The following is a 25,892-nucleotide window of genomic DNA, read 5'->3' on the forward strand; positions in this document are numbered from 1 at the left end:
GAGTTTTCTTCAAACCTAGAGAACTGAGATAAGTGGGACTCCCCATGAGGGAAGATCCTAAAGGAGCTCAGCTCAGAGGAGACTGAGAAATCCAGGAGAAGAAAGAAAAATACAGAAGAAATGCAGCAGAATCAGAGAAAGAGAAAAAAGAAACAAAAAAGAATTTTATAGAGAAAAGTTACAATAGAAACTGCTTTAAAGATTAGAAAGGATGTGTAATTTTCAGTATATAGAGAAATAAGATTCAGAGTGAAACATTGTCTACACATTTAGGATGTGATTGTGTACATGTCTAAATTCTATAAATTTTAGATTGGTAAAATAATCCCTAAGATTGAGGGTATTAGGAATAAGAAGTCATTTTATCAAAGGGATTCTCTGTATCTTGGTTTATTCAAGTCTTGCTCTTCCTAAAAGTTGTACTGCTAGCAGTGGAATTTCTCATATACTAAGGAGTTAAGCTTGTAGAGCAATTTGACTGTTAAAGAAAGAATATACTTTTTTTAATCTTCTGGAGCTTTCAAGGAGGAAAAATATGTTAAGAGGTCTTTGACTCAGAGTCATTGGAACTGACTTCTTTGATCTTCTGAGAAGTACTTCTGCTTGTAAGTAGGTTACTTTAAGTTCTGAAGATATGGAAATAAATTGTTGCAACCTTGTTCATCGTGTCTGTTCTCTATCCAGTAAGAATAATAATTATTTCAAGTGAAGACATAGGATTTGTTCCACTTAGTATTCTCCTTTTGTTCCTTCCTGTGTTGTTAATGTTACCCTATGTCTATGTCCTCTCTCAGCATCAAGGTTTTACAGCAGACTTTCATGACTGAGCTGTTGGCTTCTGTGACTAAAATGACTGGCAAAATGTCTGGGAGTCTGAGCTGCTCTGTAGCAATTTTTGAGCAGATTTTTCAGGTGTGAAAATGTGTTTACTGAGTATATAAATAGCAGACAGTCAAAAAGGTGAATCTGAAAATAAAGGGTGGCAGTACTTTTTGTCCTACATATCTAAAGGCAGAGTGAGAAGAAAACCCAGGAAAAAAGCAAAAGCTATAAGTAGTACTCTTGGCTTTATGCCTTCATTCAGGAAAGTAATATTTTGTACCTGTATATATTTCATATCAGAACTCTGGTAAAAGAGTATTTAGTGATTACCATCAGTGTCTTGACAGTCCATATATAGATGTATATATTTATATATGTGTGAATGTATGCATCTCCTCATGGGAATGGGAGTGGAAGAAAGAAAGTTCTAGTAGCATGTTTTAGGTTAAACCATAGTAAATCTGTAATGCTCTGTCTTCATAATGAGGTGTCAGAAGTTGTGTCCTCAGAAAGACAACCTATGGGGAAGATATCTGTGTTAGGGACTGAAGATGGGTCTAAGGCCTGACATATTTGGTCTGCGATTGTTCACACCCACAAGATAATGTAGAAGAACTTACTGTTGGTAAGACTAACCTTCAGAAATGAAACTATGTATCAGTGGAATTCATTCGGTGAAAGGGGAACAATAAAGCTGTTGTTGGCCTGGAGGTGTGATCATGGGCTGTTGTGACCTGGTCTCATATCTTGGCCGCATGTGAGGTGATGTTGAAAATGGCTGCTCCTGAGAGGGGGATTTAAGGTGTGCCTCTGGGGTGGAGGAGAGGATGACATGATGTGCACTGTTTTCATCCAGAAGATGCTCTGGAAGTGCACTGCCCTCCTGCCACTCCCACTCAGGAGCTGTGCTCTATCTCCTTCTGCTCGGCAGCTTCTCCAACATCTAGGGGTCGGTATGACATGACTAATAAAATTGACTTGCTTTGCCATTCTGACTGCGTCTGGAGTTTTTTGTGCACAGGCATCCTCCTGAACCTGTAACAATACCTTTCTGCATCTCTCTTCCCCCCCCACTTCATTCCTTCTCCATCCAGGCTGATTACAGAAGCTTTGGAGAATTTTAAAGGTTTTTGAATAACCTTTGAATACCCTTGAAACCTATCTGATCCTTTTTCTGGGAGCCAGCATGTTGTTGCATATGGTTCAGGTCTTGTTTAAGGTCAGACTTTTAATTAAGAACATCACAGATACTTGCCCAGAAGCTGGATAGTTTGGGGTGGAGGAGTGTGTGGGATTCTATGGGCTAGCATCTAGGGCAGTGGTTTGTGTTTGCACTTTACCCCTAGCAAGTGTATAATCCAGTAAAAAAAGTAAAAGTTTTGGCCTTGGAAAAGATGTGCTGCCACCCTGGCAACCCAGGAGGACCTAACCCACTACAATGTGTTGGGGCCTGGCCCAGGCCTACTGGGCCGTGCCCAGCACTGCCCAATGCCCTCAGGAGGAAAAGAAGGGCTCTGAATCTGACAGAGAGACACCAGGCCCTGCAGCTGTGCCAGCCACTGTGACAGACACTGTGGTTAGTTCAACCCTGATGACAAACAGTGCCACTGAAGCAGAGAAACAACAAGTGCTGGTGTCACTTGTCCCTGTACACAAGCAGAAGAAATGTATATGAAAATCACCCTTCAAAAAAACTTCAGCAAAAGCAGTCAAGGAGAACAAGGAGGTTGGAGAGGGTGGAGAGGATGAAGAAGTAGGGCCATCACAAGGGCCATTTCAGTGCTGTTACCAAGGCCATCACTTACAATGATAATGAATGTGTTTTTATACATGCATGTGCTGGATTTCATTTTTGAGGAATTTCTTAATATAGGAATAGGTGATTTGATGTGTTAATTAAGGGGGAGATGAGGGAGGCAGGGTGGCAGTGAAATAACACCTTTCATTCCTGCATGCATAGCAGCTCTGTTAGTAGGTGATGTCTTGACAAGCTGTAGTGCCAACAATTAGTCTAGCAGTAACTAATCTATTGATTCCTGCATTATCAAGTGTGTAAGTTCAATATATGCTATTATCTTACAGAGAATGGTATAAGAAGTCATCACTAAGATCAAAATGAGAGCACAAATAGATTTACTTTCTAGGGACCTGATTAGAAAGTGTGATGAGCCAGAAAGTTTGTATTGTGGATCTCTGTGTAACTTTGATTTTTCAGGGCCATGGTGTGGGCATAAAATCACTTTCTTATTTCATGGGCTCTCGGTGGAATAATAGTCAGCCTATGAAATAAACCAATAAAACTTTGCCATTCATCCTTGATGGCTGCTTGATTTTGCCTCATACAGATATTATTCTTACTGTCCTAGAGCACTGTTCCTGAATGCATCTATATGTATCCATTGGTAAAATAAATACCAAAAAATAAAAAAGATACAAGATCAAACCTACTTTAAACTGTAGGGAAACTTTGTATCAAAGCTAAGCTTAGCTACAGCCTGTTGGTTAGCCTGATTTAAAATGTTTTGGTGTAACATGGAAGATTATTGAACTTTTTTTTTGCTGTTTCCTCCTCTATGCACTTGGATCGCCAGCAGCATCAGTGGTAGATTTCATTACACCCAAGCAATGAAATTTCTATTCTTTCTGTATAGTGCTTTCTGTGGACCATGAAATTATTTGCCTGCATGGAATACTGAGAGGTATTAACTTTTCTGAAGCACTATCAATGTATAATTCAAAAGGGAAGTATATGTAGAATATCCACACTGTACTGCTATGCAAGTCTTGTTGTGAATTCCCTTTTATTAATGTATGGGGATCTTCTTTTTAGACTACATTGTTTTAAATTATTTAAAGTAATTAGTTTGACAGATGTTTAAATGTGCTTATAATACTATTATCTCAATTTGTCTTACATGTTCTGCCTGATCAAATATATTCCAAGATGTGCTTTCCTCCTCTAGGATGAGTGGTATAGGATTTGGAGAATATGGGAATATGAATGTTGCAGCATAATGCTAGTGAGGCAAAACATCTACTATACATTCAAGAGAAGCTTAAAACCAAAACATAAACTAAAAATGGGAAAAGTGAAATATCTCTTTTCAAGGAAGAATAGGCTCTTCTCCCTGAATAAGACTATCTGTTTCTAGTGGACCTGTGGGGTTGCACGGGGTATTGCATGGTGGTTCTGCCTGGCCAGATCTGCTGTTGCTGCTGCTGTGTGGAGAAGGAGAAGGAAGAGGAGACACTTGTGGAGCACAGACCAGAGAAGGGACTGAGATTTTTCAGGAGATACTGGAAAAGGAATTTAGGGCACAGCTATCTTAAACCTAATTTGTTCTCTGTTCACTGATTCATGAGCTGAAATTCATTATTTCAGCCCAGGTATCTTCCATTTACACCTGTTTCAAGTCTGCCTGTGAACCTTCTGCAAATACAATGGCTTGTGCCTTAGGTTATGCACTTTATTTATAGTGAAGATGTGGGGGCATGAAGAAGCTACTGGCTAACTCATTCTTTGGAGCAGGCATGTTGCCTTTCATCAGTGCTCTGTGAAAGACATTGCTTGAAAAGAAAAGTCTTATATAATAGGGTTTTTTGTTTTTTCTTACATTTCCAGTCTAGTTACTTCAGTTTGAAGTCTGGCTTTATCCCCCCACGCTTACTATAGACTTCTGATTTTTCAGGCAGAAAGGGAAATTGCTTTCTAGTCAAGATGTAGGATGGTTTTTGCCATTGATGACTACTACTTCCCTTACTCTCCCTTTTGCTTTTGTTGCATTCTTTGTCTTTCTGGGTCTTGCCTATGTAATTATTCCTGTAGAGTATGCTCTTCCTCGTTGCCTGCTGGTTTGATGCAACACAGAAGGGCCCCATCATCCATGCTGAGCTCTTTTATGTTTATGCTATAATAATTTTCTGCTTTTGCATGTTCTACAACCATCTGTGAGTAGCTTATAATCTATTTCTATGTTCCAAAAACTCTTTCTTTTCAATTTTGAACAGGAAGAATTAAAGTCTTTATATTTTTCTTCTAAACCTCTCTTCATGGATGTCTGATAGTCAATTCTTGCTCTGACTAGAGTGGAACACTTGTACCCAATTTTTGCTACTGATTTTCTTTGCTCTCTCCGATCTTAATTCCACAGATGCTATAATAATTTTACTTGTCATTTAGTTTTGTAACTGATGTACTTGTCTTAAGATACTTATCTTAAATATATATTGAAGCCTCAGAATATTTTTGCATAGCATTCCAAGACGGAAATCTGTTGATATCGTTGAAATCTTGTCCAAAATCTCTTATGCATCAAATGTTTCCGTAACTTTCTTTTGTGATAACAACTGTGATGTTGCCGTTCATATCTGGTCAAAAGGGTGCTACAAAGATGACGATGATGTAGTGCATCTCATTAAGTGTCAGCTGCTTTTGCCTTCTGTTGGTCCTTGCCCATGTACCTTAAAACACACAAGCTCTAGCACTGAAAATCTGTAAAGTTTCACTTAGTAAATCTTGATCAAAAAGTTGATAAATGTCTAACGAGTTAAAAATCCCACAACCGAAACCACTTCTCTAAAGAAGGTTTTTGGCTCTTGAAAGGGTTAATAAAGCCAGAGTGATTGATAGGTGCTGGGGATTAGGCATAAGGATCATTTATAAAATCATAAACTTACTCTACGTAATTTTAATAGAGGAGTCAATGGTTTCTCCAAAACTAATTTCTAAATAATTGGAACAAAGGCACTAAATTTTGTATTACATGATGCAAAAAGAAATAGAAATAGAAAGTAAATACAACTGTGTCTTTGTTATGCTAAATTTTCTTTTAATAAAAAGTAGTTTCTTTGCATGTCTATATATTCTGTAGCCATGTTAGGAGCACAGCTGTTTCTGAGTAACTAAAACCACTTTAAAACTATGCTTTTGGTGAATAAGCTTGCTTTCTCATATTCTACATGTAACGCTTGGTAAGAATTCTTCATAAATTGGTTTTGTAGATATCTGTTCCTCCAAACTTTCTGTAAAATTCTGATGTTCTGCATGATTTCTTTCTAATGTAATGAGATTCTGGTCGGTTAACTCCAGTGCTAGGCAACTGACCATCATATGTATCTTTGGGGAAAGCCTTTAGAATAAGGCAGTTAAATAACAGGTAAGCTGCCACAGAAAAATGAGAATGTTTAATTTCCAAGAACACCCATCTTAGTTAGGGTTATACAGAATGGAAGCAGTATGTGATCTGTTATAACTTTTGTGTTTTCAGTTGGATAGATTTGCAAGTATAAGAATTCCAAGAAGTAAAAAAGAAAGACCTCCTCTGCCACATATGAAGCAGTCACATTCTACAGATTGGTCATCCACACCCATGGACCCGGAGGATTTTGCTCAAAAACCACTGTCAGAAAGAGAAATCATAGCATTGTTTGAAAAAATGATGGTAAGAGTCTTACACTTTCTTTTACTTAAAGAATGACAACATAGATAAATAATTAGTGGAACATGTATTCTTCTGTGCATGTGTTCTAATCTTTACCTGATTCTTTAATATTATTCTTGTTGTGAGTTGTAATTGTGTGTTTATTAGGCTGTTTCTCAGGAAATAAAGTATTGAAATTGTTTTAGCAAATTTTTGGTCCAAGTATATTTAAAATAGAAAGTAGAAGCGAGATTATGCAACACAGTTTGAGGAGGAACAAGAAATGGGGGATCCTTCTTCCTTTCAAGATGATCTGAAATTTTTACAAAGAGATTTTATGCATTCAAATGTCGCAGCCACATGTAGTTCTGAATTTATATGCCATGTCACTCTTGCACAAAAAAGTAGCATTTGTCTGCAAATTTGCTTATTTCGTTAGCTGTCATTGTTAGTGCACTGCAAAAGAGCAGTCACAAAGATCATGTGGCATTGGTAGCACCTCAATAGGTTGAGCTTTTTTGTCGTGATGATGACATTTTGGTCAATTGAAAACTAAACATGGAATGACCGTGAAAAAAGAGTGACTGAAATTTGAAGAACACAAGAGAACATTAGCAAGGAGAATGATGCCTAGATTATTATTTCTTTCTCTGCCTCACAGCAAGTAACAAGTAACTCTTGAAATATGAAGGGACTACCAGGGACTAGCATATGGAGAAAATGAAATGTGCTATGAGAGAAATACCTTTGTACTTCCTAGTACTCAGTGATGATAGCTTAGATTTGAAGTTTTTGTAGAACTCTTGAGAATTATAACTGAAGGATAACATTCAGGGTTTTCATGGTTAAGCTGGTAAAGGAAAGGACTAATTAACTGTGTTATCGACTTTTGTATTTGTACTTGTTGCCAAATGGTTCAATTTTTTTGGTATACTTTGATATCTTGCTTTTCTTAAAAATTTCACTGTAACCGATGGTCGCTCAGATGTTAGGAAATGGGAGAGTTCTTTTTAATGAAACATGAAGGTGTGCCCCTTACATTTAGATTGGATTTCTATACTATCCTACAGACATTCCAGTATAGGATAGTCTGTGATGTTATATTGTGTCATAAATAAATGGAAACTTTCAATAAATCCTCAGAAACCTACCACTGTGTGTCTAGATAGATATAGATGCTCATATCCATGGATCCTTATATAATTAATTCCAATTTTAAAACTACTTTGCAAAATATGTTAAAGTACTGATGACATCTGGATAATTTGAATGCTTTCCTAGTTCCGTTGAATAACAAAGCACTTAAACTTATGTTAAGCTACTTTATCAGTGTTGTTTTATCTATAACATGTACTACAGAAAGGATTTTTCAGATTATCCACATTTGAATGGGCTGGAATAAAGATAGTTTAGTCACAGTAGATTACATAGCTAATTATATATTGTAGTCTCTAGTTTGCTGTTCTGATCAAATTAAGTGATTTTGGGGGGTGGATTGGTATTTGAATTTGAATTCATTGGAATTTGAATGTTGTAGCCAAGCTTTTAGAACTTACTTTGCACAGAAAAAAATGGTCAATGCATTAATACTGAAGGGAGAAGTTTATAAATTCGTAGGATTTACTGAATGTCTTGCATTGTATTTGGGCTTTTCCTGGATGCATATGGCTTCCTTCTCCCAATATTTTATGAAGGTGTCTCATGTGGTTTTCATGGCAAAAATTATGAAAGAGCTCATAAAACCAAACAGTTAAAGGTAATTATTAACTGTCATTTAGCTCCTTTAATTTCTGTTAGTGCTATTAGGAAAATATTCATATGAAATGATGTATTCTTATTTTCCAGAGGTATTGCTTATGTGTAGAATATATTTCAATTATTTAAGAAATAAAGGATGAAATATTTTATTAACTAAGCAATATCTGCTGTGCCCCTTGTATCACTCTAGTCTGTATAAATTAATTGTCTGAATGATGTTTCATTTGTTAAAAAAAAAAGGACAAAGAAATTATGTTTTACTGCGCACACAGACAGAATATTTCCCATAAATTAACCTGCTGTTATATCTAGGCTTATGGAATACAGTTTGTGTTGACAGGTTTCTTAATTCTTGTAAGGTTTTTTGTGTTTAGAAGTTAGATACTTTTATTTAAGTTTAGAAGCTTCTATTCAGAAAGCATGAAAGAGCAAGTCTGAAAGAAACTGCTTTAAATAGAAGAAAACTTTACAATAGCTACATGATAACATGAAAAGTTTTTTTTTTAAAGTTCAAAATTAACCCTATCCCAGCTGAAACCAGGACAGGGGTCAAGCATTTTCTGCAATAACTTCTCAAAGCTTGGATTTATACAAAGGTGTAACTCTTTCTAGGAACTGTGCTTCATTCTCTTCTATTCACTATGAAAGCTATTGAAAGAAAAGGAAACTTAGGTTTTGGTGTAGTATAAATTCTAAGGATTGTCTATGCTGTTTGTCTTTAATTTCTGACTGGGTGAAATAACTTTGGTATCAAGATGGTTGCTCATTGATTTTGTAGCATTGCTTCTGCCAAAGCTGGTGGGGGATTCACCTCATGAGTCTCAGCTGAAAATAACTGCAGTAATTCTTACTAACTCTGAGTAATGCACACAGTAATGCTATATGTGCTTTATATGTGTGTGAAAAAATTGTTAATTGTTCCTGAAAACTCTATGGTGGTTTTGTTTTGTTTTATTTTTTTTGTGGGCTTTTTATTTTCTTTCTTTTTTTTTTGCTTTTGTTCTTTAACCTACACCATGATGAGAAATGCCATTTCTCACAGATGTGCAACTGATTACAATGATCAGAGCATTTCTAGGCTGGAACAGTAGAACTCCCTGTGTTAGAAATGCTAGTGACACTCAGAAGTGTCACTTGTGTGGTTTTGAATGTAGGGCTCTCTCTGTTCTTTTTGACCTCTGTATTTATGTTCGGCTGAATGAATTATGATGGCATTTTGATAATGGTTGAAGGTTTTGATTTAATGTTTAAGAATTTGGGCCTTGGTTATTGCAAAGGTGATTATAAATTTGTGAGCTAGTTTCAGCACAAACCACATTCTGCTGCCTAAGATGAAGCATTTGGAAATAGAGGAAGAGAATTATGGAATAAATTAAAATTGAAATTAAAGGTATATAAAATACTGGTTTGAGAACATTTTCAAATGTTTTAGGAAGTATTAAAGAATGCTTATCTGTAGTTTGGTACATGTGTATGTGAAACGGTAGGTCTTTTCTAAGAAGAGAGTGTGTTAAAAATGGTTGTGATGCACTTGTTAATCCTAGTATAGTTGACTGCTTTTGGTTTTTTTCAGTCTCAGTTTAGAGACTGAATATGGATAAGGATTTTAATGGTTTTGATGAACATCTTATGAAAAGTGGTTTGTGTAACAGTTTTCAATTGTATGAGTTTGCATTTTTGTGTCTTTATTTTATTTAAGTCAGTCTCTTATATTTAAATCATTCTGTTGCTGTGTGGCATTTAAGACTGTTTTTTCTTTTTTTTCCCTGTCTCATTCTAGGAAGATATGAATTTAAATGAAGACAAGAAGATGCCATTGAGAGAAAAAGATTTTAATACCAAAAAAGAAATGGTGATGCAATATATTAGCACTGCTTCCAAGTCTGTAAGTAAATTACTAAAAGCTTACATTATTTCCCTATTGACAGAAAAAGTGATGCATGCATGTTACATTCCTTTGACTTACTTCTGTTTCTCGCAGTGCCCTTTAAAGATGTTTGTGTATGTCTTTACTATTTTACAGGAAACAGTAGCAGATAGTCACTTTTACTTGAAATGTTCCTTCTATACAGAAACCAGCATTTCTTTTTGGTAGATGTATAGCTAAGAGTAGAGATGGAAAGATTCTGCAAAAACTTCTTGCAAAAATTTGGTGTGAACCTTTTTCTTTTCCAGCATTGTTTAAAAAGAATTCATCAACTGATGAGTTTTTTCCATGCCTGACTTAAAAATAGAATTCATGTTTGATGCTATGTCATAGCTGGTAATGAAAATGTTGCACACAAAATCAATTAGTGTCCATTTTTATCCTATAGAGATAATGACTGGTTGTTCTAAAGCAGTGAAAGAGTTGTATGTAAGGGCAAAATTAAGGATGCAGTTGGTATAAGAAAAAGTACTTAGATTTTGCAGAGTGGGAACTGACTCCTGTGCTTAATGCTACATAGCTAATCCTGTCCTCAGATATTCTGAATTGTTTCAGAATTCATATGTTTGAATCCTCAGCTCTCATTGCTGTATGTAACTAGAGATATCAGTAAAAAAAAAAAAAAAATTGCCTGCATGTAATTATAACAAAATGCTGAGAAATTAAAACATTAAGTATAGTAATTTAACTGAGATTTTTATCTTGCTGTCTACTTCATGTGACTAATAATGATATTATTGGTGTAATGCTTTAGCACTTTTAGGAAGGCAGGTAAGCCTTGTGCAGGACTGAACTGCCTGGAGATTATTTAAGATGAGTTCATCAAAGCTACTATTCTTTCTATAGCTTGGCAGGTCCTTAATACCAAGGAATTAAGTCTAACTTGTTTGTTTTTTTTTTAGAGGTACTGTATGGGCAATCAAGAAACTTCAGACTAGTAAATCTTAGAACATTCTTGAAATTTATCTACGCAAAATAGTATGTGAGGGTTTATGTATCATTTGCACCCCTAGCTTCCATGTGTATTTTAAGACCTCAATTGTTTGAAAAAAGTAATGTGATAATAGGACATGACTGGCTGTGTAGAGTTGCTGCATTCACATCTGTTGCTGGAATCAGCATACTGGTGGTGGTGATGTTAAGGCTGTCAAGAGGAAGGTTTTCATGTCTTTGCTTCTTGGCACTTCAAACTTAAGAACTTCAGTTCATAGGAACTGAAACCTATACAACAGAGTAGGTGTCATTGATCCTTCTTTCTGAGTGCCATTTGTAATTTTCCTTTTTTCTTTGGATATCATCATACTTGTGTTTTGGCAATGGAGCTTTTTGCACTATGCCCAAAGCAGCTATATAATTATGGTACTTTGTTGAAGAGAACAGGTCTATTTCCTCCCCAGGGCAGTATTTTGTTCCCAAACACTGTTGTCTTGTGTCTTTTCCTAGAGCCCTGCAACATCATTTTTTCTCCTTTCTGTTCCATTCCTCTTCTACTAGGCCATGTATTCCCTTTTCTGTGGTGGGAGATGGCTAAAGACCAATCCATGCAGGGAGACTTGTCTTTCCTGAACTCTCTCTGCTGTTACTGGAAGTGGCATTCACCTGTTTTCTACTGGCAGAAGCTGCTTCTGTGGGGCATAGATTCAGTACTTTGATCCAGTAGTGCTGCAGATGATTTCAGATTAGTGCTGGAGTTGGGATGGGAAATTTCTTCCCTTGCCGTTGAAAACTTTGTTCCTGACATGCTCTTTCATTCCTCAAGTTAGTTGGACTGAGTGCCTTCTGAGTCTAGAGAGAATAGTGCACTGCACCCCAAGAGTACTTGGCTAACTTATGGTGTACCTTGTGAAGGCTTCCTACTTTTTTGGAACAGTTGAAACGTCACGTAGCTCCTGACTATTGTGTGCAACTAATCCCATCTCCGGTCTCTCCTTCTATAAATGATACTGCCGTAACTTCTTTTGATAGTTTGTACTTCTTTTCATACTTCCTGAACTTTAAGGAGATGGGTACTGAGATATTTTACCTTGGGAAAGATATCCTTATTCACAACTGTTATGGAGAGTACTGAAGAGCATGTTTCATTTAAAGCAGTTATCATTTTAAGAACTATTAAAATGAGGAACAGGGACTGCCACTCTTGTGAATCAATGAAAATGAGACAGCCTCTGGTGATGAAAGTGGGCTCTACTGTAATCGGAGATTTATCATTGACCTCAGTGTCAGGGTTTCTCTTTCTTAGAAGTGCACAACTCCTTTCCAATAATCACAAAGCACACCTCTTTAAATAGTAATAATTGCTGAAAAGTTTTGAAAATCAATTTCCATGAGGAAATAAAAGTAGCATTGCTATCATGTTACTCAACCATAGGTTTTGCTGTTTTATATGTTCAAAACACACAAACTGGGTTTTTTAAAGTGAGTTTTCTTCTCAAGATTTTGTTTTTGTTGTTCACATTGTGCCGTTGTAATGTTTTAACTAGATTAATTAATGCTGACTTCATGCTGCATCTGCTCACAGACCAGTTGTTCTCCAGTTGAGCAATTAAGTTTCTAGAGGCACTGATGCCTCAAGATATTTCCTGTTTCTCAGTTAGCTTGAACATTTTGAACTTCAGCAGCTTTTCTCATGCTGAAATACAGCTAATATAATCTGTTTCACAATTGGTACCAAATGCAGCTCTCATTTTATTTAAGCACCGGCAGATGTATCATATTCTTATTATGTTGCAGAACATTGGCATAACTATGAATAAGTGGCACTTATCACTGTGGTAGTTTGTTGTACAGAAATTAACAGTTTACTGGTTCTTTTGCATAAGGTAATGTTCCAGGGGGGAACTGAGTTTGAAATGGGATGACTGGTTACTCTCTGGATGTTGATGTGAGTCTCCACTGTGTGTGACTGTTTTCAGATGGGTCACATGAGGCTTTCTGAAATGTCATGCTAGTGAATTCTTCTAGTCTAGCTGGACTCCTGTCCAATGTGACCTTTGCACAGCACACATTGCTATGGATTATATTAAATTCCTTCCAAAATATCTTCTAACCATTTTAACTGTATGTCCTGTCCATATGAATGTCATATATGACTGCATCAGAAGAAAGCAATTTTACTGACAACTTATAAGAATTTTGGTTACATCAGTTTTGTCAATTTTACAGCAGAACTGCTGGGAGAAGTCACTGGAAATGACAGATTCTCCACACAGGATATTAATCCATGTGCTTGGGCATACAAGTAGTGCTTATCAAGTAGTGTATGCACATCAGGAGCTGCCAGCAGAATTTCTGAGACTTTTTGAAATTTCCAACTCTCTTGTAACATTTAGTTAAATACTTAGTCATGAAGGCTGCTGGGAGTTTGTTTGGTCATTTTGTCTCTAGTCTCCTCTTTCATCTATGCAGAGTCCAGCTGGAAAGATCCATGAAAGAATACTGAAAATGCTGAGTTTTTTGTTTATGGGAACATTTATTGTTACTGATTTTTTAAAATTTTCTCTGGGTTTCCTAGATGTCTTCCAGATTCTCACCTAAGCCATCATCCTTTGCTATACGTCTCATCTCCTTTTTTTTTATGGAGCATAGTTACTGGAAGTTACCCTCATACTTAAGCGGGTAGGGATATCTATCAATTCAGAAGCATGTTTGGAATGACATTCCATGTATTGCACATGGTGTTTCTTTCAAAATATAACATGAGATGCCATGTTTTCAGGATGGTTTTGGGATGGCAGCAGTTGGTGTTTTTTGGTTTTTTTTTGGTTTTTTTTTTTGTTTTTTTTGTTTGTGTCTGGAGCACTTGTTATCAAGTCTGAGGAAATATAGTTTTAGTGGAGACTATTATAGCCCCCAATGTTCTGTTGTCACAAAGTCGTGAAATAGAACTAGGCTGGAAGAGACATCTGGAGATAGTCTCATCCAACTTCTTTTCTATTCCAATTTTAATATCTCTGATGGGGAAACTACACAGTGTGCCTGAGCAGCCTGTTCAGTGCTTGACTAGCTTCATGTTTAAGAAAATGGAGGAGGGGGAAAGTTTGTTTGTCTTATGTTTAACCAGTTTCCTGTATTTCAGTTTATTCTTCTTGTCCTTTTACTGATAGTGTTTCCCTGAGCCTTCTCTTCTTGGGGCTGAACAGTCTCAGTTCTACCAGCTTCTCCAAGTACTACAGATTTTCTTGTAATTGTGTCCACAGCCCTTTCTGGACTCATTCCAATATGTCAATGTCCCTCATGCTGAGGAGTCAAGAATTGGACAGAATTCTCCAGACATCTCACCACTGCTGAGCTGAGGGGAAGGGTTGTCTCCCTCAGCCAGCTGGTGATGCACTTACCTATGGTTGACTTGTCATCCATCACATCCCCTGTTTTCCTACAAGCCCCCATTCCAGGTGGTAGCCCCAACACAAATTGCTGCATGCGATTATATTTCCTCAGGTTCAAGATCTAGAGTTTTCTGTTGTGGAACTTTCTGAAATTCCTCTGCCCATTTCTTCTGTCTGCTGATGTCCCTCTGGAAGGCAGCTCAGCAGCCTGGTTGGTCAACCATGCTTCCTAGCTTTTAACTTTATTTTTTTGTTAGAAACCATTTAATCATCTTCTACTTCATAGAATAAAAGATAATTTCTCAGTATTTCCTGAGGATCTAACAAAGGGAGAAAACATCGTCTGTATGAAGCTATATATAATAATATAATGAGACTACCATACCATTTGCAGTGAATAATTTCAAGTTATTATTACACTGCAAGTCTAATTCTCTTCAATTACTGACTTAAGCCACCAGTTAATCAAGAGCTATTTAGTAAGTCTATTTGTGCAACATGACAGTTGTGCTTCTATTTAAAAAAAAAGTCTTGCAATGAATTAACTCAAATCTATGTTTTATGCACCATTGTATGCCTGCTTTTTTTTATTTAGCTATGTTCTGTAGAAAATATATCTCTCCTTCATGTGAAAGGGGTATTAAGTGGACTTATAAGTCCACGTAATAAGACTTCTTATTTTTGTCTGCTGATAATAAATTTATTCATAAAATGACCAAATTTAGTCAGTATTTAGCAAATAATAGATAGGCATCAGTTACGGATTTACAGGTCTACATTATATATTTTTCAAGGAACAAAAATGAAGCTTAGCCATTAATAATCTATTTAAGTTCTATATACACCAAATGAAAAACAAGTGTATTTTCTGTGTTTCAGGGAAGTCTCAAGAACAGTAGGAAGATTTCTCCCCAAGAATTTATTCAGGATTTAAAATCTGGGTCAACGGATGAAAGACTAGTCACTTGCTTAGAATCTCTCCGTGTGTCCTTGACTAGTAATCCTGTCAGGTAACATCATTAGCACTTATTGAAGAGATTAATCATATTCTAATTGCTTAATGGATTAAAATTAATGGATATGTAGATGTATATGTTTCACGGTTTTCCAGTTAATGAGTATCTATGCATTAGTGAATGATTGTAACTTCTTTCTTTTTCATTGATTATGTATCCTCTGTAGGTCTATTATTTTTAGTACAGTTGGCTGATCTATACAAGGTAATGCTAAGAGAAGGTAAATTAAATGTGGTACAAGAAGCAGTTCCCTTTGTTTTCTAGTGCTGAATAGTCAATTGTTTTTCATTTTTATTTTTGAAATATTTTCCAAGTCTCTGATCTTCTAACTTATTTTTGTCAGGATGATCAATAATGGGAGTTAGGCACATTGGTGTAAGTTTGTTCACCAGAAAACATATGTATTTCTAAATGTGTGCTGGTGCTTCTGTCCAGTGTACTTTAAGTTTTCTTCCTTCCCACCTTCTGGTATTTTTTTCTATACCTGTAGGGTTTGTCTATACAGAAGAAAGCACAACCTTTGTTCACCTGTGCTTTGTCGAAGGAAGGTTAACTCTTCAGTCATCACTGATCAGTCTTAATTTTGATTTGTCCTATGCAGCTTGATTTGTGAATGCTGACTTTATTAAATTGTATTTTTTCCTATTCTATTCTATTTACGTCCTTTTGTTTATAGTTACCATTTAAGACAATGGTTGAACACATGATTTGGGGAAACTGTTTAGGGTGTTGTTTAAAATAATACAAATGAAATGTTGGGACATGATTAGAAAAGGATTGCACAGCTTTCTTTTCTCTGTGTCTGGCTTGGCAGAGTTGCTGATGTGGGTCTTCTCTATGGGTATTTGCTTCCTCTATTAATTTGTTTCTGAATTGTGTTGTCTTATTTAGAGTATGTAATGGTTTATGTGGAAAGAAACATGCTTTACAGTAGCCTGAGTTATTTTGATGAAGGGTTTTCAATTAGTCTTTTTATGTAAATTGTATTTTTAGTTTGCAGAGCAAATCTGAATCAAGTGATACTGAGTAATTTGATCTCTGGTACTTAGAAACCGGTATTGAAATCTATGGTTTACTGTAAAAAGCTGTATTTATTTCCCATCACTATAAAAAGAAAGCTTCTATAAGGACAATCTTGGTCACTAATCTTCAGGTAAATGATTTAGGTGTTTTGACTTCACAGTTGCCAACACAGTTCATCAAAGGTGGTTCAAGTGATCTAGCTGTACATGTTATTACAGATAACTAGTTATCTGCAACTATTTCTTTTCCTTTTGTGTAATAGTTGCAACAGATTGAATTTCATTAAGAGGACATTTTTAATAAATATGTTGACAATAGACACTGTTAACTTAGTATTTTGTCAGAAAGACAAGAAGGTGAGTGGTTTTTTTTGGGTAATGTAAGTAGTTTTCGTTCTGTTGCGGAAGCAGAGGTGAAGGAAGTAAGAATGCATCAGTACTTTAGTCAATCATCCCCAGCTGTTGGATTTACAGCAAAGTGGCTGCTGATAATTTTGCTAATATAAAATGTTCAAAAAAAAATGAATCTTATAGTATTATCTTTAGGACTGATATGGCCAGATATGCCTAAAATAGTTGCCAGTTATTTGCCTAATCTGTTTCAGAGTAAAACACTCATTCAAGAAAGACAAAATCTATTTTCAAAATATATTTACTTTTAGAAGAAACAAATATAAAAATATCTGGTTTTCTCTTCCTAAAATTTTAAGTGCTGCTGTCAGTGTGCCATTACTAGTATTTGATACCAAGGGGTTTTGAGCAATACTAAACAGGACCATGAAGCTTCTGTCTCAAGTAGAAACAACTGGCTAAAGGTTTAACCTCATCAAAAGATGCCTTTGGTAGTAGGTGAAATTTTAAATTTTTGTTGTGTTCTCTTGGAGATATTTTGGGTTTAAAACCATGCAGTTATACCTGCTTTTACTTATGGTGACTATTTTCTTTCACTGTGAATAATCTTCGAAATGTCAATTTTTTAAAATGTCTTTTTTCTTTCTCTACAGCTGGGTTGAAAACTTTGGCCAAGAAGGTCTGGGACTGCTGTTGGATGTTTTGGAACGATTGGTTGAAACAAAAAAGTAAGGATTTATTATAAAATTGTTAGCTTTTCTTGATATTTAAAGAGCATTTATTTACACTAATTTTTTTATCTATTCAGTCAGGACAGACTTGTGAAGAGGAGTCAGCATAAAGTTATACAGTGCTTAAGAGCCTTCATGAATAATAAGGTATGGAATTTTATTTAATCTAGAAACCAAACTACTGCAGTACAATTACATAAGGTACATGATGAGTATAAGCCTGTGCAATTTGGTGAAGTGGTGGGTTGGTCTGTTGTGGTTTGAAGTTCTTTCTGTCTGCCAGAAGTCTGCCACTTACTCTCTGCAGAAATATTCCAAGACAATAATCTAAACTTTTGATTCTGGTATGTGTCCTTCTTACAGAATAAGTGACCTATTTGGGATTTGTCTCTCATTTAATATTTTTTATTTTTTCACAGACTTAAATGTCATTTGAAATACTTACTTGAGGGGAACCATTGGTGTGGTTAGATACTAGATACTCAATAGTAATTTGGATTCCCTCCCTTACAAATGTTCTTCTCTTGTTTAGTATGGATTGGAAAGAATTTTGGGAGAAGAGAGGAGCCTTCTGTTGCTGGCCAAAGCAGTTGATCCCAAGCAAACTAACATGATGACTGATATAGTTAAACTCTTATCTGCAATGTGCATTGTTGGAGAGGAAAACATGTAAGTACTGTATTTAAGCAATAAATAGTAAGGTAATTTTTACAATATCCTAAATTATATTTGAATGAAATGATAAAATTTTCAGTTTAGGTTTGAAAGTAATATCTGTATTATATTGTCAGTTTTCAGAATACCTTTGTGATTTTTTTGATCATGGTCTTACCAGTGAGTTTTCTTTTTCACATCTGGATGTACTGGTTAGATGTACATCCAGATGTGATGTGCAGCATCAATTCTTCTGCTTAATATTTATTAGCATAATTTTCTTAACCTTTGTAATCTAGTAAGTCATTCTTTGGTTACAAAAATCTCTAAAGGCAACAAATATTGCTTAAATCTCTTAAGTTTGTTTACAAGAAATTGAAGTAGGTGAATAATTTGGCAACATGGCTTTTAAGATAGCAGATAAATTTAAATATATCTCCTGAGTGAAATGATTTTCTTTTCTCACAGCCTTGAAAAAATTTTGGAAGCTGTAACAGTAGCAGCAGAGGAGAGGAATGTTGATAGATTCTCTCCTATTGTAGAAGGTCTTCAGGATAACTCAGTTCAGCTGCAAGTAAGTAATTTTTTTTTTTTTTTTTAAACCACAGCAAGTAAAAATAAAATTACATATTTTTCTGGACTGAACAAGTCATAACAATAAAAAGGAGTAGGGATACTGTTTTAAATTGAGGTCAAATTTTGGAGTATTGTTTATAATTTTGTCTTTTAAGATGTGGTATGGGAAGATCCAGCCTGGAAACACAGATCTGGGTGTTGCAGATCAATTTGCTGGTTTCCATTCACTGAGATCTTACCTTTGTGAGTTAAAAGTTAGTATATATTTAAAATAAAGGATAAATCATGTGTTTCGATGCAAAAAGATTATATTACTTCTTCAATATTTGTTGAAATTGAAGATTAATAATAGTAAAAAAGCAAGATTTTAGGCAACTGCATTTTATAATCAATGTTTTAAATCATTGGGAGGCCTGTCCCTCATGCTCACTTTATGATATCATAAAATTTTGCTCAGAGAGTCTGAGGAAAGAAAACTTTCACCTTACTTTCAATTTGCTTCAGTTGGATGTAGAGTTTACTGCAGGAAGGCACAAAGTATTACACTGTGTTTGAATGATCTTTATAAAACATTGGTCTGAGAGTATAGATGTGAACTCATGTCATTTGGTTGACCTGAGAGCTGCTCATAATTGTAATTCTTTGTGACTATTACAAAAAAAAATAAAAGATTAATCTACAGTTTGAAAGAAATATTTACATAACAGCTTTATATTAAACAGTTCATGTCTGACAATAAAAGTTGCTGTTTGTTTCATTTGTCTCACAGAAAAGATAACCATAAAGGAATATTTGTAGGTGGAGGATTGTTTGTCGTTCAATTTTGCCTGTACCAATGTAATTAATTCTCTTTTGAAAAACTGTCCTTACCCCTTCCCTTCTCTCTTCTAATCATGTACCAGTTTGGGTTGGAAGGACCTTTAAAGACCATGTGCTTCCAACCCAGCTACCATGGGGGACATCTTTTCATCAGACCAGGTTGCTCAAGGCCTAGTACAACTTTACCTTGAACTCTTCCAGGGATGGGACATCCACAGTTTCCCTGGGCTATCATTGAATTTTATTGAATTTTATGGAATTTCAAAAAAATTCTGAGATACCAGTTTTTCTCTGGGATATGAAAAAAATTTGAAAATATTTTGTTTCACTAGGGAGAAATGCTTTAGATCACAAAAATTCTTTTGCAATTCCAGGCTGCTGTATCTAAGTTAAGAGAAATCGAGTCTCTGTAGAGCATAGAAAGACTTGAGGACTACCAAGTTGAAATTAGGATGATGTTGTTTTGAATGTTAGACTTTCAGATGTGATGCTGAATTTTCAGGGCTTGTGTACATTTGCATCTGTGTAGATTTAATGAAGAAAAAAAACTACTGTAGATTTAATACAGAAAAAATTAGTGTCGGTAACTTCCTTTTTTTTATAGTTGAAAATGAATGTGAAACTCCCCTAAAAGCTGCCTATTATTCTATTTGAACCATCAGGCAAATTAAGTTAATCCTTTCTACCTCTCATTTTACCCATGATGGGTACCCACTGTTTGTAGGGGTACTTAGATCCATGAGCACTGGTGAGATAACCAAACCAGTGCAGAAAACTTCAGCTGAGTTACCTATGTAGAAGCAATTTTTATTTTTGTAGGACTACTCTTCAGATACTAAAAATTTTCTTTCTACTGGTTATGCTTTCTATCAATTGGGCTATACCTCCATCTGGTATTTTGTTATCTTCTGATACAGAAGATAGAAGCATTGAATTAATTTTAAATGTTATTGTTGCAATACTTCTGCTAAATATATTCATTTGGCTTTGCTGAGAGCCTGAAGTTCCTGCAAATAGGTAATGCTTTGCTGTTTCGTTTGCTATATCTTGTGTTGATATGGAAACTCATTAAAAGTTCTTTTCTGTTCATATTTTTTTTGAGTTAAATTTTCATTATAGTATGTTCCTTCTGCTAAAAAGCTTTTTGATATTTACTTTTTCAGACTTCATAGATGGTTGCTAGATTACTTTTTTTTTTAAAGCAGAAAAATCAAGGTTTCTCATGTGAATCAGCTGTAAACTTTTCTAACAATGACATTGACCTGGTGGTTAATTTGACACTGTTTTAATGAGACAGAGGTTTACAGTTGTCAGTTACTTGGCATACTTCCCTTGATTGTCTGCTTCATGTATGTATGCTTGCTTTGTGGCAGTTCAATTTGACACTAACAACTGACCTTTTCAATTTTGAATTGACTTAACATTTTTGTTACTAGAAGACTGAATACATAAAAGGCCTTTGTAGGGTGATTTTTGTATTTTTAGTGAAATCTGTCCATATTTTTTCCATTTATTGAAAGCAAAAGATACTCTTTCATAAAATCCAAAATTATGGAAAACATACTTACAATTGATTTTGGTTTAAGACAATATTAGTAGTCTTATTCTGAGAATATAACTACAGCCAGGAGTAATATCAAGTTTCTGGTTTTGTTAAAGTAAATGTAGTTTAACATCTTAAGCCTAAAATGCATACAGGACAGTCATAAATATACAAGACAGGTGCCTTGTATATTTATGATGACAACTGAAAAGTCTAGTACTCTGTTCAAGTCATGGAGGCAGGAAATACAGCTTTTCTGGCACAACCCATTTTGATATGTAAGAAAGTTACAAAACCAGCAACTTGTTTGTTGGCTACTTCTCATTCTTCTAGTAGAATCAAATGAGTGCTTATACTCTATAATCATTAACTTTCACCACTGCTTCTCAAGCAAGTGGTTTAATGAAGAGTGTTATTCTTCCATGCAGATCTAGTTGCAGGTGCCAGCTCCTTCTAATTTTCCATTTAGGACTAAGAAGATGTACAATGGTGAAGCAAAGCTGCAATTTTTCCTTCTCTTGTTAAGTTCCTGAAAAATGAGCACTGCTCATTCCTGTAGAAAAGTTCAGGTTCATGCATATCCTGGAGAAGCATTTTTGCGATGAAGTAAAAGATCCTAAGTATTCATCACTAGCCTTATCCTCCCATTATTTTCAACTGTCAGGGAATACCATTTAATCTTTATAATTTAATAATATGAGGATGTGAGATGGCTCTGACATTTTGGTTTGCTGAATAACTTGGTGATTCTTGGTTGCTCTGTACTAATGAGGTCCTTTCCATAACTGCTTATGTAATAGGGTCAGTCAGAACAAAGTTTACCTTACCTAAATGTCAAGACTGAACCAAGCTAATTTCAAATTATTGTGATCTTGTGTCATTCAAGTATTTTGTGCTAACTGCTAGGTATTGAATTAGTTTCACTTGGAACATGATTTAAATGTTTGTGATCTACTATCGGGTTCCTGCTGTTACCTCTATCATTAGTCCTTTAAAAAGTTTTTAAACCTAGAAAAAATATTTTGTCATCTAATTTATTCTAATCTAGACGTGTAAAACAATGTGCCTTCCTTAGGCTTGTTTTTCTTTCCTCTTCTATAACTTTTTCTCATTCTGCTTTTTGTAGGCTTGTGTTTGGGGCTATTGTTTTGTATTCCTACACAAATAAATAGTTTGCTGGTATTATCCAATGAATCTTTGTCTTGTTTGTTCCAGGAAGGCTAAAGTATGTTCTTGTTATGAACTGCAATTGAATTCCCACTTCATCAAATTTGACTAGAAGTACTAGAATAGCAGTACATCTTACTGATTAATTTTTGCTTTTCATTGTTGTATCATGGCTCTGTTGGAATAGCACATGTGCACGTGTACTGTGTCGATTTGGCAAATTAAAAGAAAATAATATTTATTTTGGAAACAATTACATCTGTAGACATCCTGTCATTTAAATTGCCCTGCTATCTCAAAGATAAAACTATAGTTTGCTGTTGATCAGGATTTTCATAGTTGTACTTTTTCAGTCTCTGATTGACTCTTCATTGATAGTTTGAATCATATGTGATAAATGCTGCTTCCTTTCTTAACAGTCCATTTGCATAGGAAAACATACTGTGTTTTAAACTGCTGGTAACAATGACAAAGGTTTCAAATTCTATATAATCAAACAACATGGAGTTGAAATGTAAATGTCACCTTGTGGTACTCTGCTTTAGAACTGACTGTATGGTAGTGAAGTCTACAATCATTGAAATGCCTTGCTGATGTTAACAGGAGAGCAGGTGTTGGTGGCAGCTGTTAATGCTCTGAATTACTGGTTTTGAATGGCGCAACTAATTCAATCCAGAAAATGCAATTGAATGAAAGCTTTTTCCTCCAGAGAGATGAATCGGAGATCATAAAACTTGTTTTAACTAAGTAAGATCAAAATTAGGGAAAGTAAAAATTTTCATCTTGGCCTGCTGTAGGGGAAGACAAATACTCATAAAGTGGACATATACCAAACAAATACAAAAAGCTTTAAGAATAAAGCTCTCACTGTAAAGAATATGGAGAAAGGACAGGAACAGGTTTTTATTGCCTTGCCAAGTCTGTTAAACACTTAGCTAACAAAAAGTCAGACTTATGGTGACACAGCGGGGAAAACAAAAGGAAACATTACTTCAACAGAATTTAATATGACATAATTTTTGAGCCATAGAATATTTTTTAAAAACAAACTTTTAAACATCAAATTCAGTATTATTTAATACTGGTTGAATTTTTTATTTTGTCTACTTAGCATGCTGTTTTCTACTTTTTTCTGAATCCTTTTGATATTTTGCACTTGTTTCAATTTTCGAAGTCCAGACTTCGGTTGGAGCATTCTTGCCTGCTTCTTGGGCCTTTTGAACACCTTTAATTGATTCATGAAACAGGACTTTGCTTTGCAAAGCCATTTATTTATACTGACTATTTATTCATGTTACATTTTTTGCATTACTCATTAATTTTGTTCTCAGCTATACAAAATATATATTTCTACTGTAGAAAAGGTCAAGCTTGGCAATCTGTGGTTGTCCAGATCTTCCTAAAAATGGCCTTTTAAATGTCAATATAACTTCTGCCATCTTGGTTTTCTTCAGTGTCAAGATGCATTTCAGTACAAACTTGGACGTAATAGCAAGTAAAGTTATTTTAAAATTATATAAAAGATTTTTTTTAAAGCTTTGAATGTTTGAAGTGTGAATGCTCATTTGTTACTTCTCATTTTTGCTTGGTTCTCTGACTTCTGCCACTCTTGAAATGTTTTGTCTCTGTTTTACTTTGCAGTGTCCTTTCACATGCCAGTATGACAGTGTTGCTATTTATCTTGCTTTGTTTTCTTTGGGCACTTCTTTACAGCATGGTCTTTTACTGACCCTACAGGTTCTGTTGTTGTCTTCCTTCTTTTGTTATCTTTGAGGAATTAGATGTTTTAATCATAGATGCTTTCTGTAAATTGTCCTTCAAAGTTCTCTGTCTCTTTTAATATGTTTTCATGTTTGATTGGTTAGCTTTGATTCCTCTCCTCCTCCACTTGTGTTGTACTATTTTGTTTAGGTGTTGCAACTTGATTATTGTCTAACACTGAAGTAAGTTACAGAAGTCTGTCTTAACACTTACACAGTTGATCTGAATAATCACTTTGAGTCCTGTATGCAGTATTGCGTGCCACAATATAGGAAGGACATCAGACTGTTAGAATGTGTCCAAAGGAGGGCAATGAGGATGGTGAAGGTCCTTGAGGGGAGGCCGTATGAGGAGCAGCTGAGGTCACTTTGGTCTGTTCAGCCTGGAGGAGACTGAGGGGAGACCTCATTGCAACTTCCTTGTGAGAGGAAGAGACTGATCTCTTCTCTGTGGTGACTAGTGACAGGACTCAAGGGAATGCCCTGAAGCTGTGTCAGGGGATATTTAAGTTTGATATTAGAACTGGGTATCAATTTTTCTCTCAGAGGGTGGTTGGGCCCTGCAGCAGCTCCCCAGGGAAGGGGTCACAGCACTAAGCCTGTCTGAGTTCAAGAAGCATTTGGACAATGCTCTCAGGCACAAGGTGTGATTCTTTGGACTTCCCTGTGCAAGGCTGGGAGTTGGACTTGAGGATCCTTTAGAATCCCTTCCCACTCAGGACATTCTTTTATATATAAATCATATATAAATACATATTTAATTTAGTGATTTTCCTGATTTATATCAATAAAATAAAAACAATAGTTTTCTTTTTTATTATGCAAATCCAAATATTTGCATGTACTGAATTTCATAGAAGTTCTGTGGGAATAGAAATTAATTTCAGCTCTTTCTTCAGCTTAAAAGAAGGAGCAAAGCTCGTTCCTCCCTTCTATTACTGTTTTGAAGTTATTGTTGATCCAAGGTATGTAGAATGACAGAGTAATTTAAGAATAGATGCCATTGTGGCAGCTTCTATCCAGGAGAGGTGTTGCATGGATTAGTACATTGGTTCCAACCATGGTATCCTCCCTTGAGCATTCTTGTTCTTTCAGACATCTCCAGATCCAAAAGATGGCCCCAACTCCTATTGCAGAGTTGTGGGACCCTTGAGGTTGTATTTTCAAGTGGCTCCAAGTACCATAATTTATGGGATTGTACGGATGCTAACTCTGATGCAGGGAGCACGGTGCCTGTGGAAGTTGCAGGCCACATAGCTTTCTCAGTCTTGCCTGGGAAAGTGGCCTGGGAATTCATAAGGAGGAATTAAAAAAATCCTCAGAGACAGAGGACAGCCTTGCAGGTGCTGTTTGTCTGTTCCTTGTTTTCTTGCAAGAGAAAGTCAAGGGGTGGTGAACCCCACTGACCAATGATGGTGATGTGTTAGTTCACTAACCAATAAGAGTTTTCTTTTATGCACTTTTCACGTATCAGTCTATAAAAAAGAGCTGAGGTAATAAACCGAAGAGAAACTTCTCCAGTTCAACTCCACGAGAGCGTCCGTGTTGTTCTTCTCACCGTTCCCAATTGAGCGACAGGATTGGGTGGAGAATGCCTCGTGGTTAATTGTGTCGTTCTAATGCGTGGTCCGTAACAACCTGCTGTAGCTCACAGTCTACTTGACTTGATTTTCTCAGCAGGTTCACAGCTCTCACATTAACTGTTTACATTTGTTACATCTTTGTTCTCATAACTAAGCTGTTCTCTTCTTGTGCTAGCTAGTAAGTTCATCTACATAGACTAACACTGCAGTCAAACAAGCCTAAATGATGCCAATTGCCATTTACCTCCAAACAGTTCAGCTGAAATAATGTATAGAGCTACTCTCATGCTTACATACTTTGTAGTAGGATAAAGGTAGGATAATGGTAGTGGTCTGTGCTGTTATGTAATATTAGCATGCTCCTTTGGAAACATCTCACAGTCTGTGTCAATGTAGCTTGTACATCTGGTTGTTCTTA

General features: G+C 35.7%; 1 protein-coding gene across 4 annotated transcripts in view; it reads left to right on the forward strand.

Annotated features, from left to right (window-relative positions):
* DIAPH3 (diaphanous related formin 3) overlaps positions 1-25,892 on the forward strand; it is a 202,269-nt gene that overhangs the window by 16,746 nt on the left and 159,631 nt on the right. For all 4 annotated transcript variants that reach the window (XM_015632106.3, XM_015632078.2, XM_015632087.2 and 1 more), the window contains 7 exons: positions 6,090-6,263; positions 9,781-9,885; positions 15,132-15,262; positions 17,295-17,369; positions 17,450-17,519; positions 17,905-18,041; positions 18,495-18,600. In XM_015632106.3, the coding sequence (XP_015487592.1) occupies positions 6,090-6,263; positions 9,781-9,885; positions 15,132-15,262; positions 17,295-17,369; positions 17,450-17,519; positions 17,905-18,041; positions 18,495-18,600 (798 nt within the window). The remainder of the gene's footprint in view (positions 1-6,089; positions 6,264-9,780; positions 9,886-15,131; positions 15,263-17,294; positions 17,370-17,449; positions 17,520-17,904; positions 18,042-18,494; positions 18,601-25,892) is intronic.

Source organism: Parus major, chromosome 1 (genome assembly GCF_001522545.3).
Source record: "Parus major isolate Abel chromosome 1, Parus_major1.1, whole genome shotgun sequence".
Classification (NCBI taxonomy): Eukaryota; Metazoa; Chordata; class Aves; order Passeriformes; family Paridae; genus Parus; species Parus major.